Here is a 27,562-nt window from a genome sequence, read left to right on the forward strand (position 1 = left end):
TTATAGGAATGCCTACAAGTCCATTACATTCAGATTATGAAAAGCAAGATCACACCAACCACACTCCATTGCGTTGACTTGAACCATTTTTAATTCCCTTTCATGCTTTTAATACAAATTCAAGGATCAACTGTACACGTATGTACAAGACATATTCTTTCCACATAAACAAGAAAATGAGCAAATCAAATATCTGCAACACAACATATCACGCCAAGTACCAATATTCAAACATACACTTTAAAAAAAAAAATCCATCGAGCAGGATATTAAGACTTTGCTTGAAGAATTTGAGTTGATGTAGTTCCTTGTACAAGTATGTATCTACAATTCGAAAATGTGAGCAAACTGACCAAAAGAACCCCATTTGAAACTGTTTTTAAATTTTAAAAGCAGCTTTTCAGGACAGCAGCTTCTGTGAAAATTACACAACGTGATCACAGCTCAAAATAAAATTGTGAAACTTTATAACAAATTTGGGCAATCTTCCCATCCATCATAAATTTGGGCAAATAACCCTTCAAGTCACTTAAAAGTGCTGATTATAGAAATGTACACAGCTGTAACACATTCAGTTTCTATATTAGTGCTCTTGTATTTGCATGAAATGTTACACATTAGGAATATTTACAGTAAATAACAAACGCCCACATACAGTACGTTATATAAATTAAGGGTCATTACACCTATGACATTAGTGTTCGTCAACACCAAGTAGGATAAGCGAATGTAACCACACAACTTGTAAACAGCTGTTTGAGAACGAAGCAAATGGTTGCACTTCATGAGACAACAGCATATTTCTTCGTTATTTTATATTTAAAATGCCATTGTCTATTCTACAACAGAACAAAATCCGCATAAAGATATGTGGCTCATTAATTCATCATTCTTCATACATCCCTTTGACGAAACACACAGTTGGACTATGCTGATAACCATGAAGGCACTGTGAGGGAACTGGTAAGCTGACACAAGCTGAATCACAGTAGCTCAAATTGCCACGAGATGAGCAGTATTTTATTTACACCAGGGCTGTAATGCACAGCTGAGATGTTCCTCTTCAAAAATGCTCTGAAGAAAGTTTCCAACACATTTATCAGCTCTTTGCTTCTGCACAGTCATGGCTTCAGGTACCATATGGCAACAAGAATTACTCCTCGCCCTGTCTCCATTTCTGCGACTCCTCCTGGCGAGCATCAGGGTGAATCTGGTTCCTCATCCCATCTAAAACATTGGAGGTGGCCTCAGTGGCCATAATGAGTGGTTTGACTACTGCTGGTGGCAACTGTCGGAGAACTCCACCCACTGCCCCCGTCATCCCACGTTGCTCGTGCTCCCGGGTGGCTGTGTCATAGATAGTCAGTGCAGTGTCTGTGATCCCCTGTAGATAGGAACACCATACAATTATATGCATAAACAACACTTTATTCCCATTAATGTTACTGGAGCTGAAATATTCATTCAAGCTTGTTTACCTCTTTTACCACAGTATAGGCTTTGGCTACACCTTCCCTCAGGTCCACAGGCTGGTGAGCCAGTCCGTAATGGGAGAACCGTTTTATCCTCTTTGTGTCTCTCTCATCAGGCACTGGAGACACCATGTCATAGGCTGTCTCAGCTGCTGCCTGAAAATCAGACAATGCCATATATTTGTTTGATGCTTCACAAGGCAGTACTAATGAATACAGACACTTTAGTGACAGTCGACAAGCTACTTTACCTGTATAGTCCGCACCATCCTGTTGGTGAGCTCCAGAGCAGCCATAGCAGTAGAGGTTCCAAAGGAGGCAGTGCCGCGCTGAAACCCGCGGACTATCCGACCGTCTTTCCTGTACTGCTCAATCGGGAGCCAGACCAAGTCCCTGAATCCCTGAACTATAAATGACATTCACAGCAGTTTATTAATGAAATCATGAATTACATGTTATCCCAGCTTCAAAGACATTGATTGTATTGAGTATGGCAGTAAAAACATAAAGAAAGTTTATAAGTTTTGCAGTAGAAGCTCAATCTCACTATATTATGGGTTAAATATAAATGCACCTGAAAACACAAAAAAAGCTCATGACTGGGTTAAAAACATGTCTTTGACTCACCGAGCTGTACCAGTGAGTGAATAGGTCCTACACCACCCAGAAGACCTGGCAGCTGGTTCTTCTTTATGTCATTTAGCCACTCGTTTATTGCATAGGAAAACAGCTTATCCACACCTAATAATCTGAAAGAACGACAAGTATTAGTATATTTGGAAAAGTCTCTCTGCATAGGGAATTGCATATTTGACACATTGTGTATTGTGGTGTGTGAAAGAAACATACCCTTGTCTGTAGCACAGCCGTCTGAGTTTCAGCTCTGAACAATTCAACTGTGTCAACCCAATAATGATCCCTGCAAATGTTCCCTGAAGCAAAGCAGTCATTTAGTTATTCATAAAGCACTAATAACATAATGTGGAATTAATGCAAATGCTCTTAGACCACATACCTGCTCCATCGAGACATGTTTCCCATGGTAATCCAAGCGAATGGGAACCTCAGAGGTAAATCGAAACTCCCTGTTAGGAAAAGAAAATGTGACCAAATACAGAAAAATCTATTGAATTATTTCTTCCAAAGGGTTTAGTTTTTTTTACACTGACCTAAAGAAGATTGGCTGGTCTGTGAAAGAGGGAGCAGAAGCTTCATCAATAATTTCTTCCCTGCCAGATGAAGAGAAACCATTGTGGCTCAAGCGTCTCTGAGCAGGCACGGAGATGATTGGAGCCGGGTCCTGGCTGCTGCCAGCGTGCTTGGAGAAGCTGCAGGAGATCTCGGGGGCAGCTGCTTTCTTTGTGGAAACACAGACTGCTGGGAAACAAAACGTCATCAGGAGCTTTTAGTTGAAAATAAGGTTTACAACTAAGGATGTTTGTGTGAATTATCAGTTTTACCTTCTTGAGCAGGCGGTGAGAAAAACTCAACTTCAGTGGTAAGACTAGTAAAGAAGTCTTTCAAGAAGAATAGTGCATCCTTCAAACAAACAAAAAACAGAGCTGTCACTTAAAAACTTTTTACTGAGGAAGCTGAGTTAATCTTTGAAACACTAGAGAAATGATCTGTATCAAGTTGTGTACCTGATCAATATTGAGACGAAGAGGCATCAGGGAAACACGCAGACAGCACTCCTGAGGAGCCTGGCCTGACTCTGGACACATGTGCAGAGCCTTAACTGTCAACTATGAGCAAAAGCACACAAGAAGTTACACCAGGCCAACACTTAACAGTGGGTTAAACTGAGTGTGTTGTCTTTCTTACCATGTTAGAATGTGCTTTGCGGGGCATTTCTTTGCTAGAATACAAGTAGAGGAACTTGTTCATCTGTGAAGTAGCCAGTCTGTCTCGAATCTCCAAGTCCTGCACAACAAACACCTGCCGGGAAACTGGCTGGTCCACTGCTGACCCAGAAGCCACCTGGGCCTGTGGGTACACCTCATGTTGAAATCTCACCTGAGGTCAAAGAAAAGGTTTTAAACTGTGAAAAAATGTATATGATCTGATTGAGTGTACCATAATAAACCAAAGAATAACTTTACCTTGCTGAGTTGAATCTCCATCAGGACATCAGGGTTCCTTCCCTTTCCACCTCCTGCCCGTCCTGAAGCCTTCGCCTGTCGGACTGGCGTTTGAGAGGGGGAGCTATGAGGTGTAGACCTGCAAGGGAGAGAAAAGAATAAAAATTAAAACACAATTTGTTTCCTTCTGAGCACATTCAAACACCCTCTGTACAATTTAACAGCACATGGCATGACTCACCCCCGGCTTCTAGCAGGAGAGGCTATGAAAGTCGCACTCCCAAAGTCTTTCCCACCATAAAGGTGCCAGATGACAGAGATCTCCTTGATGAGGTAGCGCACCTCTGGGATGGGAAAGTTCATGGCTCCACGACTGGAATCACTCCCATCCAGAGGCTGACTGAAGTGATCATCTTTGATTTGCACCGGGTCTGAAGTAAGCTGCTTTACCACTGGCTCCTGGTCACGATCCTGAAAGACATATTACTTACAGTGAGACAGCACAAGTTCACTGTTCACAAAATCACTGTTAAAAAGCCATAACTGTGTGAATGAGTATATCCCAACCTCTCCTCTGGAACCAGGTGTTTCCAGGATACAAAAGTCGTCCGTCTCTTGGGCCAGGTTAGGGACAGGAGTGATGAGAGGAGAGTGAAGCATGGGGTAAGTGGGGCTAGAATCTTGGTTAAAATTGCCGCTCTCATCTGGGAACAGGAACAGGTCTGAGCGAGGTGGGTCATGGTCATGATTCTGCTCTTCATGTGCACCTGCAGATGTGTGAAATGTTACAAAATCTCATTGAGCACAGTTACATCAGTCAAGGATTTACAACTTTAATTCTCACTGAACAAACTCCTCACCATTCTGCTGCGGCCCTGGTGTATGCTGCCCATCAGTCTCCTCCATGGCTTCACTCATCAGGTCCTGCAACATCTGCTGCTCAGTCTCAGCAAGCAGGGAGGTCTGAGATGTGGGCCGGCTAGGAAACTCCGCCTGTCCAAAAATACGCTTAGACTAAGCATGTATGACTGGTAGGATTTTGAAATTGTATTATAACTTTACATAACTATTACTCATGAATGGGGTCACTGCTGACCTTGGTTCTTTGTGCAGTGCTGCTGTGCTTGGCCTCTGGTTCTCCAGGGGGGAGTAAGTCACCATAGCTGGCTACATACTGGATAAGGTTCATAAGGGCGGCGCAGGAGTCCGAACACGTTCTGATGTGAATGACGTCACTGGAACAGCGCAGCTCAAATCTGGGCTCTGACTGTCACCCAAGAGACAATGAAAAAGTATGTAGAAATGTGTGATATTTGTTCTGGAGAGAAAAGGTCTGAAACATCAATGCCATTTAGAGAGAGACAACTCTTACCAACTTTCCATCCACTCCAGGTTTCACAGCTGTAATCCTCAGCTCCAGTGTCCCCATGTCTACCACTTGGACATAGTCTGTGACAAAAACCAAAAGCAAACATTGGTCAATGCTGCATTTTAAACACTTCAAGCAGTTTATACGAAAACAGTGAGGTCATCTTACCACGTGCTAGATTAACTGAGACTGCATTACTCTTGTCTGAGAGGAACAGAGCAGCTTCGTCCAAAATGATCCTGCAAACAACATGTTCTACTTAGCAAAGGCAAATGTTTCTATAGCTAAGTTGCAATTACATCTCTCAGTTTCATATCGGCGACAAAACCAGAGACTGTAGACTGTTTAATACCTGAGTGTTGAAGAAGAGTGATCCAAAGAGACACTACTGGAGATGCTGAAAGTCTCTACAATCAGGAGGGATCTGAGTGGCAGGTAAAGGGGTCTGTCAAGAGAAAAGCACACGGCATATAAGAATAAATGCAAGGACAACACATAACTTTAAAATGAGTTTGAGTTTTGAGGTTCTTTTTACCTGTAGTCTAGAGAGCAGCTCCATAGGTGTAAATGTAGGGTGGTGACAGATGTAGGAGGGGCGTAACCCAACACAGGCTCATCAGAAACATTCAGAAAGTCAACAATCTGTTGCACATAAATTAGCAATAAGATTACAACTGTCTGATTTCATTGTACAATATTTTCTGTTGGTGAAGTGGTGGACCCATTTTGTCTTACCTGGTCATACCAACCCAGGCTGGGAGGGACAACTCTGTGCTGAAGCGTGGCTCCTCTCACTCCGACAGCAACCAGAAATTCCTGCATTAACACACATTAGCACAGTCAGCAGCAAACCAAAAGCAAGCTGACTGATATACTTTAAACACCAGTTCTGCTTAATTAGAGTTACTGCTTGATTGAATGTGGCGTTGTATAAAATCTGTGTTAAAACAGATGCTACTGTGTGGGTATCATTTTGGGAATAATTCAATAATCAACATATAATCATGTCTGGTGGTTCCCAGCATAAAAATGTTGACTTAGCTCAACTCAGGTTACTATGGCATGGTTCTGAGAACTCAAAGGTCCCCTTTTATAAAACACGAGTATTTACTGCACACTTACAGGTCAAGCTTTAGACTGGAGAGTAGAACCAGAAAAATACATCCATTTTGACTATAGCCCCACCTGCAGGGCAAATGTGGCCATGAAAGAGTCGGAGCTGGCGTCTGTAGTAATGACAGCCACAGTATATAGTACCAAGACAGACATTAGATCTCTAACAAATTGAGCCTTGTGGGAAATATTTAAGAAGTGTCTCAGACAGTCACAGGGTAAACCTGAGGGGTCAGGACAGGATAAGAAAGATAAAAGTTTTGCGACACAAAATTCTTTTATTGTTTTCCCCAACTTTTCTCTAATCTTCGCCTTTTTTTTCCTTGTGAAATACTGGATCATTTTACATATTCGGCCCGCTAAAAATTATTCAAATGCAATACTCTTATGCAGCATGTGATCCTGAGGTCACTTCATAAGGCAAAAAGGTTGAGGACCACTACAACAAAGAAGCAAAACATGTATAAAAATATACCATGGTGATCTGAAGCCACCCTGTAGGTTTATCTGAGTCTCCTACCTTGACGTTGCGTTCGGCGTTCTGTGATGAGATTTTGACAGCGACAGACACCATGCTGCGGGCCTCCAGACCAATACCCTCTGAGGGAGTTGAGGATCTCTCAGGAGATGTCTCTGATTGGTAGATAGTTGGCTCTAGCCAATGGGGATGTGTTCTGCAAGGCAACTTAATATCTGAGACAGAGGTGCCTCCATCCATAAGTCCTGAGGAGTTTGACAGAGTGGGACATCAGTGAATAAAAATAACTATATACATGATATAACAGCAGGGATGCAGACAAAGTAGAGGAGTATTCTATATATTTTTACATCAGTGATATTATAGTGAACCAGTGCAGTAGGTTTACCTTGGTGATACATGCAAATGCTACTGGTGTGGAAGCAGATGTAGTGTTGGTCTTTGTGGCCTTCATACTGCGTTACACTAAACAGCACAGTGTTTTTCACCTCCAACCAGAACTCGCCATGCTTGTTTTTCAGTATAGTTTTATCCTCCTTCTGTAAAAAAAAAGATGGAAACTCAACCCAACTGTCTATTAAACAAACTGTTGGGAATACCCAAATAAACCTGTGAGAACAGTAAGTTGTTTCAATAAGAATGTGTGATTACCTTAGCATTAGTTTGAAGAGCCACCAAGCCGTGATTGACACTGAGGATGACAGAGAACAGACTCTGGGAGGTCTTGCTCTGGGCTTTGGGCTTTTTCTTTTTGCGAGACCTGAGGCCCAGGTCAGAGGCAGGAGAGTAATAGTGCATGTTCTCTTCCTCTGAGCCGCTGGTGTCCTCTGAAAACACAACACAAACCATGTCTATGAAGTCATCAAATCTGCAGGGTGTTTTAAAATGACCTCATGTCACAAATATTCACTGCAGGATTTAAAATCTGCGACATGTTGTGAAATGTTTGTGCTGCCTCACCCTCAGGTGCAGTAGAGCGGAACTGGCTGAAGCTGTCCTTGGAGTAAGTGTTGATCAACTGACTGGCGACAGAGAGGCCAACTCCGTATGGCATGCTCTCAACGGTCTCCACTGGAGATGGAGCTGTGGGCTCCCATAGCAGCAGGTCGTTGTTTATCCTAAAATATTATGAACATTGATTTTAGATGTGGGAAAGTTAGAGATTAAGTATTTCATAGACATGTCTTCCATGGGTACAACTACAGTAGAGATTAAGTCCTGGGAGGTAAACTAAACAGAATTGGGAGTCCAAAGTGCCAAAAAACACTTCATCAACTGATTATCTGTTAATTTTCCACTACAAAACATTCATACATGTGGAAAAGTTTTAAATGTCAATTGCCTACCACATAACCCAGACTTTCTTTTCATGACCATTACCCTAATATTTAACAGTCTACTTTGTCATATTTTTTATTACCATCCGGCTTTTTAATATCCTTACCTGTTGTGTAGTTTTTCATAAAATGCCTTGCTGGGTAGCGCTAATTGCACATTAGGGAAACACAGCTCAAGGATGAAGCGAGAGTTGTTCATGGTTTTTTCCTGGAACTCTGTCATCTCAGCAACATCACCAGGAATGACCATCTGGAATAAAAGATAAACAAATAAAAATTTGAAACATGGGCTCCTCACCACATGCTCTGTCAACAGGTTAGGAATGCAAATCAGTGCTCATGTTGCTTTTTGCATAATGATGCATTTGTCATACATTTTAATACATCAACCAGAGGATAGTCACGTCCCTCAATGCAAATTCCTACCCTTGCACGAAGTCCATGTGCTTTGGACCAAAGCCACCATCAATACTGCAATTGCAATTCTTCAATTAAGCATATTTAGAAAGAAATGTTGTCATATAAAATGAAATATGTTTTCTGCTGGACATCAAATGAGCCTTTTCTTCTTATCAAGCATATCTATGAATTGATAACATGTTTTTAACACCCATGGTCCAAATTAGGAGGATTTTGAATTTGACAAATTGCCTAAAAATAGCAGACCTTCATGAATAATCAGGCAGTGTTAATACACCTGGATATTTTCTAAGTCAGTACATTTAGTAGATGTTTTAAGTTCCACTGCATTGACTTAATGTTTTAAAGGAAAAATTGTGCTTTTAATCACAAAGAAATGTAATAATATAAACAGTAGTTGGCTGTTTTTTTTTTTTTTTTTTAACATTTTTAATGAATGTGACTATTCAGCCATGACCCACCTCCTCGTTCTCATACATAACCCTACGCGAAGAGAAGGGTGATGGCTCTGGTTTCCCAAAGTCACACACATCCTTCAGTGAATGAGCAGCCCCTTCCTCCTCTTCCTCCTCAAGAGAATGATCTTCAGCCCCCTCATCATCTTCAGCTGTCACGCGCTCAAGGATTGAGTGGACTGCTGTGGGGTTCATCTTCAGCACAACCCTGCTCAGAGAAAATTAACATCAATGAAATATTCCCCTGAATGGACATGTCAGTTTGGAGTTGATTAGATAAACTTACCTCGGCCAGTCAAACTTTACACTTTCAGATGTTGCCATGTCTCCATCCATGGTGTGGGACACTCTGAGGAACCGGGCAGCTGGTTGATCTGGCTCCTCCTGGAACTTCCCTGTTGAAATAAAGAAAAAACAATAGAGCAATTAGTTTAAGACCAGCTTCTCGTTCAAAAAAGAGCACTTTGGAAACGATTTGGATTACATACCAATAAGGTCCCTAAAAGTGAGTTCCATCTTGGTTTGGTCAGGAGAGCTGCCACCCATGAACTCTGTTTTCACTTCCAGGTCTTCAAACTCCAGGTAGAGTACTTCCTTCTGCAGGGACTTCTTGAACCAAGGGCCCCTCTCCTGATCTGAGCGCAGGTCAGGGATGGGGAAGCGGACTGCAAGGCCCAGGACTGGGGCATTGACAGTCAGTGATACGTGACAGTTCGTTGGAGTGTGGCTGTCATCAAGGAAAACCTCTGTAAAGGCCTTGTGCTGATTATTGCAGAGACACAAAGATGTAGATTATATACAATGTTGCAGAGATGATAATTATGCAAGCGATTTACCAATAGACAATTCTTTTCTCAGCTACAGTAATAATAATTATTGTGACATTATATTTTTATATTTGAGGTATTCATATTTCTAAAAATTCTTTTAGTCTTAAATGAATAGTTTCTGGGAGGAACCTTACCAAGCTGACATGTTTATTATAGGATGTATACATATGGGAGGCCATCATCTCTGTGGTGGCCAACTTCTGAGGTTGTAGCAGTGAGTTGAGGCGGTCTACGATGCTGATGTCCAGCTCAGAGCGCACAGGGCCAAGCTCCACCTGGATCTCAGCTTTCCTGGGAATGGTGCTGAGGCGAACCTGGCCGCCCTGCTTAAAGAAGCAAAGGGCTGACTGAGTGGATGCCAGACAACCATGCAGAAACTTTTTTGTGTATCAAGTGCTGGTATGGTGGTTCCATATTGGACTAACAAATGCTGTTACCTGAGGGCCCCTGCGCTCAGCCTGTTTGTAAAGCAGGTGAAGGCAGGTGGTAAGCGTCGCATCAGCACTGGCTGTGGTGTCAAATGTCAGGAGCTGAGGTGTGACAGAAAAACTAGTGAGAAACACTCCTAATGCCATGCCAGCTGCAACTGAGTTTATATGCAGTGTTTAACCAACTAAAGCTAAGTGCAGTGCAAAATGTGTTTAGCTCAGGCTTGAAATTCTAACCTCAGTGTACTGAATGCCTCTTTGGGAGCCACCAATGACAGCCTCGGAGGGGAAGAGACACTCCAAAAATTCCATCTGGTTGAGGGAGATGTCGGTGCTAAATGTCCTCAAGCTGGATCCCTGACAGTGCTCATAGTTTATCTTCAGACCCTGGCCCACAAACCTGCAGATGGAGGTCAGACAAATATTTCACACCCTGTCCTACAGTAAGCAAGACAAAAAACACTACTTTGCACAACAGGAATTAGTGGAAAATAAAAGTGCACCTGAGGTGGTCATGGGGACAAGCCTGATTAAACACTGTCCGAGACTGAAGGAAAGCAGCTGGTGCGAGCTGGCCTGGGCCCACCATGCTGAAGAAATGTGCAGCCATGGGGCCAAGGGGACTGAGAGCAGCATCTGGTGGTGGCAGCGGGTCGATGTGGAGGACAGAGACAGCCAGGCTGCTCAGTGTCAGCCTTAACACCAGCTCTGGCCTCGACTCATCACCGTGGGTTTTGGTTGGATGGGCTTAAACACAACAATAGCGGATATACATTACATACAGATACTTAATTTTCACTCTGGTAAAAACTATAGGTCAGAGAGCACACTTTCAACCCGGAGGAGGAAGTAGTCAGGGAGATAAGATAATGTAATCTTTGGTTGGAATGAAAACATGCAAATGAATTTCCCTTTTCGAAGGCAGAGGGAGTAGTATTTAATAGTTACTTGTATAAAGAATGTAAAAATATATTGTTATATTGTGATACTTACAAGTCTGTCTCAGTAATTTTTGAGGGAGTTGTGAATCCCGTGACTGGACGGGTGTTTCATTAGCCTGCTTCTCTCTTTGTCGCGGTACATCCATGTAATCATCCCACAGAGCCTGCAAACACAGATATGATGCCAGATTATGTTAGAACAGTTCATCTGGAATATTTTCACCACACAAGCTGCAACACATATGATCAAAATAACCATTTAAATACTTCCTTGTTTTGTGAAAATATACATTATATTTCAATGTGTCAATTGTGACATTAGGACTCACTGTTGCGTTTCCAGAGGGAGATTCTCCTGGGGAGGCGGAGTAGTTGCTATTAAGTGACAAATCCAAGTCAACAGTAGGTGGTTCACCAAGTGGAGGCAGAGATGACAAACTGTGAGACATGTCCATGTCAGCCATGGAGAAGAACACATCATCTACATCAGCAACCGGAAAATAAAGAAAAGGACAATTTTCATTAGATAGAAGCAACTATGACATCTGACTTGTAAGAAATTACAGGGTTAGAGTGTTTGAGTCCAACCTCGACTTGACACAGTTCTGGTGGTCTGGCTCTCAAAGAGGTCAGGGTCTGCTCCTGGCACAGCAGTATCCTTCTTCAGACAGCGGTTCAGTTCCATATGGAGCCGATACTCATCTTCCTGCTGTATGGGTCGACTCTTTCTATCCTTAGCCCATTCACGTGCACCTTCACACAAAGAGCAAGAAATGCTCTATTTACACCATATCTAAATAAGTCATTTGGGGACATTTATACCCTGGTTGATCCAAGTCATCTATAAAGAGATGGGTGCTCACCTCCACCAGAGAAAGCTCCAAACAAGTCCAGAAGAAGATGAACTTGCCGTGGGGACAGCAGGAAAATCAGTGTATCAATATGTCCTACAACATCCAGCTGAAAATTAAAGCATGTCAGACAGCCTGATTATTGACATTACAAGTGCATAATATTGAATATATAAGCAGGGACATTCTTTTATGATATTTTTTAATAAGGGTTTGATTTACCTTTGCTCCAGGCATAGCTAGGTTATTTTTCAGAGTGAGGGACAACTCAATTCTACCACCGAGGCTCCCAACCTGAACAGGTTCAAAGGGTGTTATAGAGGATACAGGTTCTGTGAACTGGGGATGGGGCTCACATATTATTTTGGGATTCCAGCTAGGGGAGAGCTTTGGCTCAGTTTCCTGAAAAATAAGAAATATATTTTTAAAAGGCTTATAGATACAACTCTTTTATGCCACATTTTAAATACTCGCTACACCAACCGTTGGAGTGGGTGAAGATTTACATCCTGCTCGAGACACATCTGAAAACTCATCCCAAAATATGGTGATGCCTTCCATCTGCAGGTTTTTATGTGCAAATGTGGTTGGCTGATGCACATTCACACTTGAACTCTCCTCACCTGTTTCATCACAGTAAACAATCCTGAAAGTAACCACAGAACACAATTAGCTTGAAAAGGACCTACAGGATAACACTGAAGACTGATGTATCAACATCTGATTTACATTATATGATTTACATTATATGGGGATATATTCCATATATTTAGCTGCAGCCCTTTTTAACGCTCAAATCGTAATTCTATCTTTGATGCTTCCCATCCCATCTACATCTTTCCCTTCATGATTGATAATATTTATCAATATGATTATATTTTTCCTGGACTCAATTATTGCGTGTTTCATTATTAGATGTTTTTAATATTATGGAAAGTCAACTGTTGTCCCACTGACTGTTTTACTTAAAAAAAAAAAACTTACTTGTTGATTCGTATCTCAAGAGCAATTCCAGTTTTAGAATTTTCCGGAATGTGTTCAACTCTGAGAACAGTGTCTAAAAATGTCACTTTGACTCTTCTCAGAACTGCAAGAGAGAGAAAAAAAAAATCAGTTTATGCAATGCTAGCAAAGTAAACCCCTTAAAATAAAATGTTGCCTAACTTGTGGTCATATTACCTGTCTCTATCGTTTCTGCAAACTTCTCTAATCCCTCAAAAGGCTGAAAGCTCTCTCCCATATCGTCGGTGAGTTTCTGGCTGAGACATTCTTTGGCAAGCTGCATGCTGCTCGTCATGAAACTGGACCAGTACATGGGCTCAATGCCAGATGCTGGAAAAACAGCCAGTAGTGACACATTAATTGGCTTTTCAGGAAAATTAATTGCCAGCTTGTTTATATGTGACAAAACAACAACATATTTTCTCAACCCTTTTTTTCCACAGATAGTGTTGCAGTGGCCTTACCCACTCTTGGTCTTGGTCTGAGCACCATCTCCAAACCCTTGACCTCTAGGGCACAGTTCTCCTGCAGTAGGGCTGCCCATGGGACGGTTAGAGAAATTGTCTGGATGAACCCTGCGATTACTTCAAAAGGGGCATCTGCCGTCTCTAGGAGCTCATTGAGAGACTGAGGAACAAGACATAATGCTGAAGCTTCTTTTAGTTCATGCAGATTCTGTATTTAAATTAAATACATTCATCTGGTGTATTTTATGCTACCAAGGTCACATTACACATACCCATTTATCCAATGGCACTTGGGCAAGTGATCCAGTGCCTTGATAGAGGTCTAAGCTGAGTTGATCCAAGCTCAGCTTCTCCTGCAGAAAATTACCAAGGTACCGATGCAGGAGGTATCTACAGGCCCGCTTCTTGATGGACTCCGAAAATGGCCAAGGCATTTTAACTCAACAGGTGTACAGTACACAGGTAATGAAAGATAGAGGGAGGGAGGCTATGCAACTGGAATGCTATAGCCACTCAAACAGCTATGAATTTAGTCACTGGTGTTACAGTTGTGTCATCCTGTCGATTTAAAGACATCAAGAAATCGTGAGTTCAAACATCCTTCATATCCCAAGATAAGGGACACTTTGGAGGATGTGTTGACACTCAGGGATGCGTGTGGGAATTGGTCCGACTCCAGTTTGCTGCGCCTACAGAAAACACACACATATGGTGCCCCCTTTGTAATTTGACACTTGACACAACATGACACTCAACACATGTTTACAACACAGCCGAAAACAACAAGCACCATTAATACGTTCGTTTAAGACAGAGACAGGTTTAAAGTTGTCCTAGGTTGCGTTATAAAATAGTGCATTATAAATTGTCAAGTGTTATTCTCAGCATACGTTTGCCCCAATTCTAGAGCCAGTACAAACTAGCTAAACGCGCTTGCGAAATAGCTATTAGCATGCCACAATCTTGCTAGTCATCAGCTACCCTTAGCTGTGTTTACTTAAACAAAACTGTCATCGTAGTTAGGAGACGGGAGCTGCGCTCTGACTGCTGGCTAGACAAAGGCATGTCATCAAGCTAACTAGCCGGCTAGCAAGCTCCATTGCTGTCGGCAGAGTGAGGACACATTAGCTTAGCCGGCTAACGGCAGGCTAAGGTTGAAACGGTACATGCTTGCTAGTTAGCTAGCTAACCTAAAAGCCAACATTTCCCAAGTTATCTACCAACACACGACAGATGTACAATGGCAAAACAATTTACGTATATATGCCAGTTAGATGTACCGACATGCATGAGTCAGTGAGCAGAGCTGAAGATGTTAATGCAGCTCTTAACTTACCTTCTGACTGAGTTGTTTACAAACACTTTCATGACTCCGCACCGACTAAGCCTACACACGCCGAGAAGGGATTAGACAATGATGTCATAACGTAGCGGAACTGTGTAGTACCCCATTGGATCAAGATTTATTTTAGGTGGTTATTTAGACACAAATGAGATGAACTTGAAACAAGGAGCATCGTCCGTGAAAGTGATTTTTTACTCTGGCTGTACATTTACCAGAGCCTGAACACAACTATGTATATAAGGTTAGGTGAACGCTCATTTGACTGAACCTTGTCCGTATAGCCCGGAGTGGGCTGGAAGCTTCCACAAGCCGGAAGAACACAACCAGCGAGGAGGTGAGAAAAATGAACGCAGTTTGGTTAGAAAGGATTTGCAACATACTCAACTCAAACGTGATTACCGCTTTTAATGTTATGTTATATGCATTCTCTTATGTAAACAAAGTGATTGAAATACGTTTATAGCCTACACAACGGTCGATCACTTTGCTACCGTTAAACAGAGCAGCGACTTAGCGGTTAGTTCTCCCAGAGTTTACCCCAAAATATAGCTAATGTTTGCCATCTAAATTAGCTACAGAAGATCAGTATGAATTAGCCGATGTATTACATTTGCATGAAAATTCATACATTGATTCAGCAATAACTATAATGTCTTTAATGAGAGTAACTACACTTGTTCTGCTTGTTCTGCTTCAGCTAGCTAAACAAGAAGGCTGCTCAGAGTCCTAAAGATGTCGCTGTGATGTTCATGTGATTAACATGTAGCTCACATTGTGGACGGTAATGCATGTTTTATTCTGGCAGGGATGAAAAGTAACTAAATATATTTACTCAAGGAAGTGCTTCTCAATACAATGCTGAGGTACTTGAGTATTTCGTGTCATGCTACTTTATAATTCTACTCTACTACAATTCTGAAGGAAATATTGCATTTTTTACTCCACTATATTTATTTGGCAGCTGTAATTACTAGGTACTTTACAAATTAAGATTTTACACACAAAACATAGAAACATTTTATAAAATATGATGCATATTAATAGATCAGACCAGTCAACACTGTGTGAAATTGTCGGAATCGGCTCCACCTCGAGCAACTACAGTAACATGATGTCGCATGCACATTAATGCAATCAACTGTCGACTGTGTTTAATCTGTCGATTTGTTGATTAGCCAAAACAGCATTAAGGGTTCAGTCTAGAAAACTTCAATGGAAAATGCCAAGAAGATGTTTTGCAGGTTTGATCAACAGCCAAAAAAAACCATGAAACAACATAATAATAATACATGGTTTAATATACAATTGAAATGGAACAAATCACAATAATACTTTCTAACAAGGGCTCATTGCCAATGAAGGGCATCCAGGCAAAATAATTAATGATGACGAAGCCAGATGCGAAGCAACAGGCTACAGCTGACATGCAGGAAAAAGGCTCATACAGGAATGCACAACCTAATGCCCCTTGACATAAATGGGACATGACAAGTTTCAACTTGTTTAACAAATGAACCAGAGGACAGATAGGGGGTGTGTGGAAACTAAAAAATGACTGAAGCAGCATCTGAATGACAGCATACTTCAACACCAAAACTATTTATCAGAAAGTGTGTGTTCTTGTTTTTTAAAGAATTTTTTGTTTTTTTGAATTTATAAAAAATCAAGAACTGAAATCTCTCATTTACAAAAGTAGACCCTTAATGTGGTACTTTGTAGAAACCCCTTTGGCAAGAATTATAAGATTTACACACCTGAATGTACACTAATCATCTTCCTAACAGACTCTGTCAGATTGGTTTGGAAGCATCAGTGAACTGGAGTTAACTGGAGTTTAACTGGGGTTTAAATCTGGGTTTTCTGTGAATTGATGAATTACAATTAAACCAAGTAAGAACCAGCTAAACCATTTTAGAAGAAGGAAGTGTATCTGAAAGTTTTCACACTCAGTCTGTGTTGAATACTTATAATTTCTTTGGAAATCCCAGATTATTTATTTCACTTGTGTATTGCTGTCTTACGTAAAACAACTGTATTTATTTTAGTAAATTAATGAAATGCAATAGTAGATTCAACATGGTGATTAATTTCCTCCAAAACTGGTTTAAATGTTTCCTCATATAACCAACCAACCTCATAGAGGATGTGAGCTACTAAAAATAGTCCACTTTGAACTTAAAAAAAAAACTTCACAGAACAGTCAGATGCATGTGTTCCACTTCTGTTTCAGACACATGATGTTATACACTATCACTGTATCTTAAGCACTGCAGCTGAGTCAACTCTTGACTATTGACAGTCAAATAACTGACTGTTGCACAAATACACCTTTTTCAGTGTTTATGACCAGCTGTTATAGATGTAGTTTAAAAGGCATTCATTTGATTGCACTACTGTGTCAGTATAATACTCAACAGGAAACCTTGTTGCCATGACAGTGAAGACCAGCTTGTTCTGACACAGTCCTAGTTATCTGCAGGGTTATTGAAGTGTACTCATGTGAATGGAGAACTTTAAAAATTTTTTTTTTTTTTTTTTTAATCATTTTGGCCTTCAGCAAATTTTAATAGAATCCAGTCAAATCTGGCTCCAGCTGAGTCAGTCAGTAATGTTGATGTTCTCTTATAGGGGATGGAAATAGACTGCCAGCCCGAGGAGCCCATCGTCTCTTCATTTGATGAGGACTGTGTTGAGCTTGGTGACGTCAAGGACATGAGATTGGAGGCAGAAGCAGTGGTCAATGACGTACTCTTCGCCGTCACTGAAATGCACGTGTCACAAAGTCTCAACAGTGCGTTGGATGTGGCGTACATAAATGTGGAAACAAGAGAGGGAAATCGGTATTGTCTTGAGCTCACAGAGGCAGGACTGAGGGTAAGACGCAGTGAGACAGTGGTTTCCTGTTTTATTCTTCATCATATGCACTTTAAAGACCCCAAAGCATGCAAAGTGTTACATCTCTCATTTCTACCCAAACAGGTGGTGGGCTATGCTTTCGATCAAGTGGACGAAGATTTGAGCAACCAGTATCATGAGACAGTTTACTCCCTTCTGGACACACTGAGTCCGGGATACAGAGAAGCCTTTGGGAATGCTTTGCTCCAGCGGCTGGAGAGGCTGAAGCAAAACGGACGATAGAAAAAAAGGGACCAAGATGCTGCATAAGTTATACAAGTGAAACAGGGGCTGACGATGTAGGTGTATTTGGCTATGTGCCACTGATAACCAAGTCTGGTCAAATATTATAGCCTATCATGTGACGTCCACCTGCCTAGCTACCACTACAATAAGGGGTACCCTGCCCTATCAACTTTGCTTTGTTCTGAGTTTCATACCATTGACTGACTCCATGTTTGATACTCTACTTCAGTGACTGCTAGGGATTGGCTGTACGGGATGTGTTGCAACATTGTGTTGTTGACTTTAACTGTGGAAAGATCTTCCAGCTTCCACGTTACAAATTTGTAACTGAACATTGTTCAAGAAATCTGCACCTTTTGTACTCATCAAAATGATCTGAGAAAGAAGCAGCAAGTTGTATTGATAGTAATTCAGTTTCCCCCTCTGCCCTGCTTGCACTAAAGCTGTGATCTGATGACTGATATCTGCTCAAATATACTCAACTAGTTCTCATTCAGCAGGAGTCTCAGTGAAAGAGCCAAAGCTGTACTCTAACTCATATTGCCTTAATGACTGACTTTTGGTTAGAAAAGTACAAAATTTACCCATTTACTTATGTTTTACTTATTTTGTGTTGGAGATAATGGTATTTTGTGGGGCTGTTCTTTCACACAGATAAGTCAGAAACAAAACTAATTTGAAGGTTCTGATTATGTTATAGACTAAACAGACACTGTATTCAGTATTAATTGTAAAGTTTGTGTTTGGATGTTAGTTTTTTTTCCCCCTCCATACTGCAGTGCATTGCATCTCAAGCTTGCATTCCTGACTATAGCTAGCCTTGTGGAGGTTTAAGTATATTCTTTTGTTGTAGGCTTGTTCTCCAACAGCATTTGCTTCTATTCAGGGAGGACTTCTAGAGCTGCTTTAAGTTGATGTTGGTTTATTGTACTTGTGACCTGGTTACGATCCCACGTCGGTCTTACAAAATCTACTTTAATAGAACTTGTTCTCTTTGCATACATACCGTTATTCCTTGCTGCTGGCCTTTGCTCAGACTAATAAAATCTCATAAGTATTTCAAGGCTTCTTTTATGTCCCCAGTAAAGTGTTTCGCTCATTTTAAGGCTGTTCATCTAAAAGCCTTTCCACCACCAGGTGTTGAAAAGCTGGGCTGAGCAGTATTACCATCAGCAACATTGAATCAGAGGCAGACTTTATCCGAGTACAGCGACAAATGACTGACAGCTATGTAACAAAAGCTAAAAAACAGCTGCGATTTAATTTTACTAAAAAGATGCTTAATCAACTTGGGTTACTTGTGTCAGATTCACATATAGTGCGACTTGGGTACACATTAGATTTCTTTATTAGAATTTACTTTTCATATGTAGCACAAGGTCAGTAAGAAATATTACAAAAGTTGAAGTAAAGAAAAAGTACAGCGTGTACCTTTTCTGACTACACAGCAGCCAGTGAGCCAAGACATTTGCATTGTAGTGGAATGTAATTAAGCCAGGGTCATTCACAAACATTAACCCGCATTATTTCACATCCACAACTCTTAAAAATCGACTGTTAGGCAATTCATAGTGAAAATCAACCTCTCATTTGTTTCAGTAAGATTTAAGATGCGTGTGAGGCAAAGTCTTGCAAACTAGTGAAAGACATACATCTTAAAAAAAATCAATTTGATGAATGAATAAAATGAGATCTTAACTAGAATCATTAACTTTTTTTTTTTTTTTTTCATTTGTTTGAGGTATTGTTGCCAGTTTAGCTCACAATCTGAACTGGGAACCTGATGCAGAACAAGTCTTGTTTGTTGTCATCTCTCAGTTCCCACTCCACAACCAGCTTTATCTAGAAATGCAGAAGAGGGGTAGTCAGTGGACCAGGTGCACATTGTTTTTATTAACATTTTATCAGATAAAAAAAAAAAAATTGAAGTGAAAGAAACAAAACACGTGGCAAGAGGACAAAATCACTACTCAGACAAGGAAGCGAGAAACTTAAAATCTGAACCAATTTAAAAAGCCAAAATTTGTTTTTTTACCCTGTAGTATTACTGCTTTTATCTAAGGATCTGAATGCTTATTCCATTACTGCTTACATCATCCCCAAGATGAAACCACATTACAAAATTATCCTCTGATTAGATGCAATTTTAAAAAAGACCTTAAATGTAGAGTGTCACTAAATTATTAAAAAGAAAAAAACATCTTAAAAATGGCCGTTGCTAATGTCACATGTAGTACTTACTGCAGGATACTCAGACTTCACCGGCAGAGAGTTTAGATAGTGATAACTCTGCTGCTTCTTGATGGGACACTGGATTCCAGACTTACAGCCATCTTCTATGGGAATGGGGAAGGGGACAGGAACTCCAGCAATAATACCATGAACCACTGCTTTGCTTGTCTGGCTTTCCACAGCTACAATAAGACATCACATCATGAGATCAAAGGGTTTTAAAACCGAAAAGAAAAGCATTTATGCTGTGAATCTTGGAAGACATATCTATCCATTTATAGTCCACTTACCACTATTGAATGTCACATTGACACTGTAAGACTGTCCTTTGTGTAACTGGCATGGCTGAGTGTTACAAGGGGTAACGTCCACCACAGCCACTTTGCCAGAAGTGGAGCCTGAATAAAAACATGGAAAAGACAGTCTCTTTAAATAAATGAATAAATAATAAAAGAAAGAAATGCTAATACTGCCAACATCACTTTTTAAAATGTGCTCCATTTTCATTAGAATTGACCAACACATTACAAACTATATAATTTCCTCTGTGGCTATGAGGAAAATCTATGCAGTGCTACGTTGCTGAGTATTTATTTCCACAGGAGTGTCAGACCACTCAGGTGACTAAATAAATACTGGACAACCACAAATATGTGCACATGAGTATATATATTGTGTACACATATAGTGTTCTGGACAGGTAAAAATGTCCGTGGGACATATGAAGATCTAGGTGTGAGGGGTGCACATCAGTGTAGTCAACTAATCAGTTAAGTGGACTGAAAGAAAATCAATTGTCAGTTTTTAGAATTAAGGTAATTATATGTAAAACATCCATTCCCCGTTTCTCCAATGTAAGAATCATCTGTTTCTCCAATTAATATTGTTTTAAAGTCTTTGGATTTTGAAATGATGGTCGAACAAATCAAAACATCTGAAGTACTCTGTGTTCTCTTTTCCGATTTTATATTAACAGTACAAGCACCGTTAATTTACATATCTTGCATTTCAAATGCGATGATCACCGGTTAACAGAGAGAAGTCTGGGGCGGAAAAAAACTCAGGTGAAACCTACCGCAGTCTAAGTACTTCACTGGTGCCGCGCAGGTGAATCCTATCAAGCAGAGTGAGACGATGAAACCAGTCCGGACATCCATGTTTCTTTTTCTTTTTTGGCGAGACCCTAGAAATTAGGAAATATCCATGACGCAATGTTAAGTAAACTTTATCGGACCAGTGTGCCTTCGAGCAGTCAGCAGAAAGTGTTGAATCATATGACTTCTTGTTTGTTTCCCCAACTGTCGCGGATGTAACAGTGATTGCAAAACTTAACACAATGAGGAACAAATTCTCTTCGACTATCTGGCCATGTGGTAAAAACAGCTCAAACACCGTGAGTCGCAAAAATGATATAGTACAAAGAAGAATAAGTAATTTTGAATGAACAGACTGTACCTTTGATGAGCTTCTGTCAACATGCGAAGTGGAACTGCTAGTAGGCTACCACTTTTTATTTCCCTGTATCACGAGATTGAAGCAACGCCTATTTATGCGAAACAGATATTTTTATTGCCCGATATTTTGCCTGTCAGGAAACCCCCGCACGTTAAAGCTCCCGTCTCCTGTGCTGTAAGTGGCAGATGAGAGCCTCAAGCACTGCATGAAGCAAATTATCTGTAAATTTAAACTCAATGTAAGTATTTGATTGATGGTTCTTGTTGGGAACGGCATACAGCCTGGCAAAACAGTTCCTGAGAGGCAAACCCAAGGTAGTATAAACCCAAAGTCTCCTGACGGGTCTTATCCCAAATGCCTCATGGTTGGCAGGTAAACTGACAAATCAACTGGCCGTATACTACCAACATGGGCGTGTCTATTTTCACAGACATCCATTTTAGCCAATAAGAGTGAGATAATTCTTTCGTCATCTGAAGGGGGCGGAACTTACCAACATTTGTTATGGAAGATGTCATTCGTTAGAAGAGCAATGATATCTGCGTCAAAGTCAAAATTATTGAGCCTGGCCAGGTAACGTACATTTTCTGAAATCGTATACATAATAAGGGATGTCCCTGGTCAAAATATTAACCTTTAAACAATCTCTTTGGTAGAAAAATAGTGTGTTGAAGATAGTTAGCAAGCTAGCCTTTAACGCTACCGTTAGGTAACAAGCTACCACTGGGGCCAGTAACGTTATAAGTCCTGCTGCTCTCATATGATCTGATGTTAACGTTTTAATGTTTTGCAGGGCATCTACTCTTCTGAACAACCCCGGTGTGACCCAGCAGTTATACCGGCTGCCCCCACACCCCACAGCGGGGCTCCAGCGCTTCAGTAGCACCTCCGCCCAGGAGAAGCCAGCGGTGTCAGGTCCATCTGAAGATAAAGTACACCTCACTGAGTCATGTGTGAAGGTCAGCAGTTACACCCGCGATTAAGAACCTTACTCTTTAGGGATGTGTGTATAAAAATCATAAATCTACTGTCAGAGCCAGCGTTGACAGTGGAGCTGTATTAAGAATGCAACTCCATGACATCAGGTTAGTCAGACATTACAGGGAGCATCGGGCAAACATTTGTGTTTCATGGTTCCTCTATATTTGAAATGTGAAGAAACCAAAGACTCCCACACACTGTCACTTTATCAATAATAGCATTGTAGGTGATGAGGGTCTGAAGGCCCAAACATTGTAAATAATGTGTACAAGTGATCAATAGTGTGCAGCTTTAATCACAGATCAAATTGTTTGATTCTAGACACTTGTCAACAAGCCTTTGTGGTGTCACCACATTGATAACTTAGTCTAACTTGGTCTTGGATGTCTCCAACAGAGCTTGTGTTGAAGTTTTTGTGATTTGCACCTTGTTGCCCCCCCCCCCCCCCCCCCCCCCCCCTTTAATCCAGAGACTTGGGGAGATCATGGAGAAGGGCGAGTACCTGAGAATACATGTGGAGGGAGGAGGCTGCTCTGGGTTCCAGTACAAGTTTACTGTTGATGGTAACAGGAATGAGGATGACATGTAAGATGCCACTAATCTAGCTTTCAAGTCTTTGTTTCCTGAAAGTCACATTGTATCTTCACTAAATCACTTCTGTCCTCTTTGTTCCTCAGAGTGTTTGAGCAGGGAGGAGTGGGCATTATCGTGGACCAGGACAGCCTGGAGTTTGTCAAAGGAGCCACAGTGGACTTCACCCAGGAGCTGATCCGCTCCACCTTCCTAGTGCTGAAGAATCCTCAAGCTGATCATGGCTGCTCCTGTGGCAGCTCATTCTCTGTCAAACTATGAAGCTGCTTCCCTGTTTCATCCGTTAATAATAACAATAATAATAATAATAATAACAATAATAATAATAATAATACTTGATACACTGATTTACCAATTTATCAGGTACACATGTACAAAATACAGTAAAATATTAGAAACATTTCAGCCTTCTATATTATATCTGATTACCATAGGGATGAATAAACACCTGTCTGAAACAATGTCAACAAAAACTGAAAATTATAGGCTTCACAAAAGTACAATTTATTATAGTGCTATCATATTGGATTGTCTTTAACAGTAAACGTGTACCTAATAAACCGTAAACTCAGGGTATTATGTGATATTGAGCTATCTGATATTTTGAGTTCCTATTTCAGTTTGCTAATAGCTACATCTTGTGTCAACAGTGAAACTGGTAGATAGTCTTGCACTTTTGAGTGTGAAATGACATGAAGTGAATGAAGGGCAGAGGTGGTGATTAATCATTGAAGACAGCTAAAGTCAGTAACGCTCATTGACAGCAGAGTTCATTATATTCAGCTGCGATTTGTGTTGGACTATTCGGTGCTTAGATTTGTCTTTGTATGTAAAATATGTATATAGGCCATATCTATGAATATAAAGAGCTAAGGTATGTTAAGGTTCGTTTCTTCTTAAATAAAATTGAGTGAATATCAGATATTTTTATCTTCAGGCTTTTCTCTTTATAATATGAAAATTAGTGTATGTCCAAAGTTATTATGCAGGGGAGGTTGTGTATTTTAAATAGTACTCACATGAATCACTTCCTCACACAGAATCATGAAAGGGCAGCAAGGAAATGTTTCTATTTATTGATAATTGATAAAAGGTTAGTTTGAGCACTGCTGGTGTCATTACATTGGTTCCTCAGCATTATGAATCATATTATTTATGTTGTTTTCACTCAACATTTTTCACTCAAAGCTCAAGTCCATGGTTGCCTTTTTTATTAAAGTGGAATTTAAGAAACATCTCACAAAAAATATACAAAAAGAATATCTACAAATGATATTTACACTGGTGTAATGTAAATCAAAATATGCAGCAACATTTTTTCGTAGTTAGTCTTAATACAAGGAGCAAAATGTTTTGCACTTTTCATATTTTCTCTGATAAAACATTCCATTTAAGCAATATATCTGATTACACAAACATTAACTTACTGTTGAAAAAAGTCACACCATTCATATTCATGAAAATGCAACAATAATACATCATACAGTAGCAGCACACTGAAAAGTGACTGAAAGAACTGCAACAGTGCATTGAAACATCAATTTACAACCGTTCTTTTTGTTTTCTGAGGAATTTGGTTCGGACAGATTGTCTTCCAGTAAGCCATGCACACCCATTAACCACAAACAGATCCTCAAACGAGTATGCACACGTTAACATGTCATGAGGGGAACACTGCTGAGGGAGGTTTGAGGTCAACCAGTCAACAACACAACCACATGAACAAACCATAAATGAACCATCAGGGTAACACAGTGACCAGGTCAGGTGTACAGTGCATAGTATGCTTTGGCATGCTGACATCCAGAACATAACAGTGGATGTTACATTCAGGAGGAAGGCCACAGGATTTGGAATTACCAGTAAAAATAGAACAAACAAATGACTACATGATCCAAAAAGTAAAACAAACATAATACAAAAAGAATCCAAACCCTCATAAATTGAACACTCAGATTAAGGCTAATTCAGTTTGCTACATGTTTTAAAAAATGGCATTGTCCGTAACACAATTTCATAGGCCTGCCAAGTGGCAAAACTGCCATTTGGGACATGTACACAGATTCGCTCATTCTAAAAATATTATCCATTACTGAAATGATATGCACATACTGTGTTAGAGAGATGACCTTTTTCCTTTTTTTTTATCTCAATGATGATATGATGCTGTGAGAGCAGGGCTGTACGCCCTCCACCTGTGTTCACAATCGGGACTGATGCTATGATGAAAATGAGCCTTGCACATATGCATGCACCTAGTTTTTGAGGCAGTAAATCGCATTACTGCTTTTCCTCATTTACAGGCTGCCAGGTCTGTCCTCCTTTTTTCTTGAGATGCATCTTTTAGCTGATTCTTTTCTCTGGAGAGCCGTGCTGGGAGACACCTGGACTTTCTGAGGCAGGATGGTCCAGGTGTGATCCTCAGTGAGGAGCATGAACACACCTCCACACAAAGAGGCTAGAGAGGAGATTTAAAAAAAAAAAAAAAGGGAGAAGACGCATCATTTAATATTTGATTGTCACGTCATTTGTAAATACAAGTTTTTATTTGGGTCCTCAGTCATACCTTCTGTCATCTCCACCAGCACTGACAACAAAGCGATCTCCGTTGGTGAAGCGTATGTTGGTCAAGTGAGCAGAATGACCCAGAAACCGTTTGTGTTTGGCCTGAAAGAGATCGTATTCACGTCATTCAAGATGCATTTTTGCAACTACTGCTAACAGTGTTATTGTTTTACAGCACAGACACATTTACAGGGTATTACAGTGTGCAAAACATTTTAAGGGAAGTGGCAGCTCCAGCTGAAAATCAGTTAAGCCATCACACAATTTTAATTGTGCAATACTATTTTCTCAGTAGTTGAAAAGCATGCTGGGTAACTGACTGATATAATAGCACAACAATGTACATCACAGGTTGAAAAACATGATGATTTTGTATTATAATGAATTTAAAGTCCCTATATGAAGATTTTTTATGTGATCGTAGCATCTTTCAAATTATTCGGATGAATTTTCATTTGTAGAAAAATGAGACAATCCTGGTCCGTGTGGAGGGTTAGCAGGCAGTGCTTTTTTTAATTCTACCACTGGAGGGCACTGACGTCTTGAACTTTTAAATCCTTCATATAGTGACTTTCAGATCTCAGCTCATGAAGGTGAAAAATTTCACATTTAAAATGATCGTATAATATTTTCATTAGACAAACACATTACTGTTCTAATAAATCAAAAACATTGTGGAAACATAAAAACAGTAATAACAATATGATGTAGTCATACTTACAAACTTCTCTGGACATGGAAAGTCAAACAGCTTTACCATCCCAAAGTCGTCGCCTGTGACAATGTTAAGGCCTGAGTGGGACACACAGGCACAGGTGACATCTGCTTTGTCGGTGTTACGGGACCAGATCCCAACAACCTCGTCGCCAAGGACACTGGACACAGAGGGAGAGAGAGAGAGAAACAACATTTGGGGCTCAGACTCAGCGCTTCATTATTACCTTTTCTAACATATGCATTGATGGCGTGTGTCTCTCACCTCGTCCAGCTGGCCCAGGTAATCCTGTCAATGTGGGACTGCTCTGTCACCTGCTTCCCAGACGGCACCTCGTACACCAGTCGTTTGTAAGCACCTGTGGATATCTGATTCAAGACATCGGAGGTTAGAGGGTTAGGGTTAGACCGCCGTGACCTCTCACTGCGCAGCTGATGAGCCTCTGATGTTTCCGTACCTGGACGTAAGTGCTGTCAGCAGAGAAGTCCATCTGCATCACGAAGCTGGGGATGTCCCTGCAGCAGTTGATGCGGTTCAGCTGCGGGCCGAGCGTCAGGTCGTAGAAGTCGACTGCGCTCTCAGTGGAGCCCACAGCCAAGTAACGAGAATTTGGACTGAACCTGCGAGGGAGACGTACAGAGTTAGAGAAGACCAGAGTTCTCTCAGATTTACTGTCTAGTGAACAGACTAGGGTTTGACATTTTCTAAAGATGATTATGGATTCTTAAATTTCAAATAGAAGATTTTGTGTTGTATATTTAATATCTTTACATTTAAAATTTAACATACACATAAATAAATACACAAACAAATCAATAAAAATAGATTTTCAGAGTGACAATACAGTTTTGATACATACTTTTTTTTACACATAAACATAATAGTAGACATAATACACATAAAAATTGTTTGAATAAGCAGGAAGGCAGGTAACCACAGCGAATGCAAACTCAAATGCATCCTGATCCTCTGCAACATTTCAATACCAACCCAAACAGGATTAAAATTGGGCTGATTTATGGGCCCCAGCTGGCTGTGTCTGCAGCTTCTCTCGAGGACCCACTGGTGTTTGCCCAAACAGGTAATGTGTGTGTTTTGACAGGGTTTTATATGAGCCCCAACTGGACAGTGTGTACTGGGCCAAATATGATGGCTATTAGCTCCAAATTAAACTGGAGAATCTTTTTCTTGCTATGCTGGCTTTTTTCACCTCACACAACAAAGCTTCTCTCTTCTCCCTGAGCCTAAAGCCTTCACTACACCGTGGTCTTGCCCGAACGTTACCTCCATAGG

At 40.6% G+C, this 27,562-nt stretch overlaps 5 protein-coding genes across 9 annotated transcripts in view; 2 read left to right on the plus strand and 3 right to left on the minus strand.

Annotated features, from left to right (window-relative positions):
* Positions 1–81: 81 nt before the first annotated feature.
* On the minus strand, positions 82–14,643 carry atg2b (autophagy related 2B). 2 transcript variants are annotated; one of them, XM_022750642.1, is made up of 43 exons: positions 14,581–14,643; positions 13,517–13,933; positions 13,242–13,404; positions 12,955–13,107; positions 12,760–12,862; positions 12,259–12,421; positions 11,998–12,177; positions 11,788–11,884; positions 11,513–11,677; positions 11,254–11,405; positions 10,977–11,088; positions 10,487–10,730; positions 10,221–10,383; positions 9,993–10,085; positions 9,690–9,878; positions 9,214–9,487; positions 9,012–9,120; positions 8,732–8,933; positions 7,958–8,100; positions 7,474–7,631; positions 7,165–7,340; positions 6,902–7,052; positions 6,556–6,758; positions 5,658–5,738; positions 5,458–5,564; positions 5,275–5,367; positions 5,091–5,161; positions 4,926–5,002; positions 4,650–4,820; positions 4,414–4,546; positions 4,121–4,320; positions 3,795–4,024; positions 3,575–3,692; positions 3,297–3,488; positions 3,116–3,217; positions 2,933–3,011; positions 2,642–2,846; positions 2,488–2,557; positions 2,322–2,404; positions 2,100–2,221; positions 1,724–1,878; positions 1,479–1,628; positions 82–1,384 (listed from the first exon to the last, which is right to left on the minus strand). In XM_022750642.1, exons 2-43 carry the CDS (start codon positions 13,676–13,678, stop codon positions 1,154–1,156), a joined length of 6,225 nt encoding a protein of 2,074 aa, XP_022606363.1. In that variant the 5' UTR covers positions 13,679–13,933; positions 14,581–14,643; the 3' UTR covers positions 82–1,153. The 2 variants fall into 2 exon arrangements, with proteins under 2 accessions (XP_022606363.1, XP_022606362.1); XM_022750641.1 differs by having other exon boundaries at positions 2,642–2,849.
* A 69-nt stretch (positions 14,644–14,712) lies between these two features.
* gskip (GSK3B interacting protein) lies at positions 14,713–19,431 on the plus strand. 3 transcript variants are annotated; one of them, XM_022750059.1, is made up of 3 exons: positions 14,713–14,923; positions 17,218–17,463; positions 17,569–19,431. In XM_022750059.1, exons 2-3 carry the CDS (start codon positions 17,221–17,223, stop codon positions 17,725–17,727), a joined length of 402 nt encoding a protein of 133 aa, XP_022605780.1. In that variant the 5' UTR covers positions 14,713–14,923; positions 17,218–17,220; the 3' UTR covers positions 17,728–19,431. The 3 variants fall into 3 exon arrangements, with proteins under 3 accessions (XP_022605780.1, XP_022605779.1, XP_022605782.1); XM_022750058.1 differs by having other exon boundaries at positions 14,913–14,980; XM_022750061.1 differs by lacking the exon at positions 14,713–14,923 and adding an exon at positions 15,287–15,370.
* A 34-nt stretch (positions 19,432–19,465) lies between these two features.
* npc2 (NPC intracellular cholesterol transporter 2) lies at positions 19,466–21,529 on the minus strand. The gene is made up of 5 exons (XM_022750062.1): positions 21,418–21,529; positions 21,038–21,145; positions 20,253–20,360; positions 19,972–20,144; positions 19,466–19,572 (listed from the first exon to the last, which is right to left on the minus strand). Exons 2-5 carry the CDS (start codon positions 21,117–21,119, stop codon positions 19,486–19,488), a joined length of 450 nt encoding a protein of 149 aa, XP_022605783.1. The 5' UTR covers positions 21,120–21,145; positions 21,418–21,529; the 3' UTR covers positions 19,466–19,485.
* A 357-nt stretch (positions 21,530–21,886) lies between these two features.
* Positions 21,887–23,913, plus strand: isca2 (iron-sulfur cluster assembly 2). The gene is made up of 4 exons (XM_022750065.1): positions 21,887–21,990; positions 22,211–22,376; positions 22,868–22,983; positions 23,076–23,913. The coding sequence occupies exons 1-4, from the start codon at positions 21,929–21,931 to the stop codon at positions 23,248–23,250; spliced, it is 519 nt and encodes a 172-aa protein (XP_022605786.1). The 5' UTR covers positions 21,887–21,928; the 3' UTR covers positions 23,251–23,913.
* A 1,491-nt stretch (positions 23,914–25,404) lies between these two features.
* Positions 25,405–27,562, minus strand: part of eml5 (echinoderm microtubule associated protein like 5) — a 36,197-nt gene continuing 34,039 nt past the window's right edge. For both annotated transcript variants that reach the window (XM_022750064.1, XM_022750063.1), the window contains 5 exons: positions 26,727–26,889; positions 26,534–26,637; positions 26,276–26,429; positions 25,556–25,656; positions 25,405–25,447 (listed from right to left, as the gene is read on the minus strand). In XM_022750064.1, the coding sequence (XP_022605785.1) occupies positions 25,411–25,447; positions 25,556–25,656; positions 26,276–26,429; positions 26,534–26,637; positions 26,727–26,889 (559 nt within the window). In that variant the 3' untranslated portion in view covers positions 25,405–25,410. The remainder of the gene's footprint in view (positions 25,448–25,555; positions 25,657–26,275; positions 26,430–26,533; positions 26,638–26,726; positions 26,890–27,562) is intronic.

The sequence above is a fragment of the Seriola dumerili genome, unplaced genomic scaffold (assembly GCF_002260705.1).
Source record: "Seriola dumerili isolate Sdu_G_001 unplaced genomic scaffold, Sdu_1.0 BDQW01000149.1, whole genome shotgun sequence".
NCBI classification, from domain to species: domain Eukaryota; kingdom Metazoa; phylum Chordata; class Actinopteri; order Carangiformes; family Carangidae; genus Seriola; species Seriola dumerili.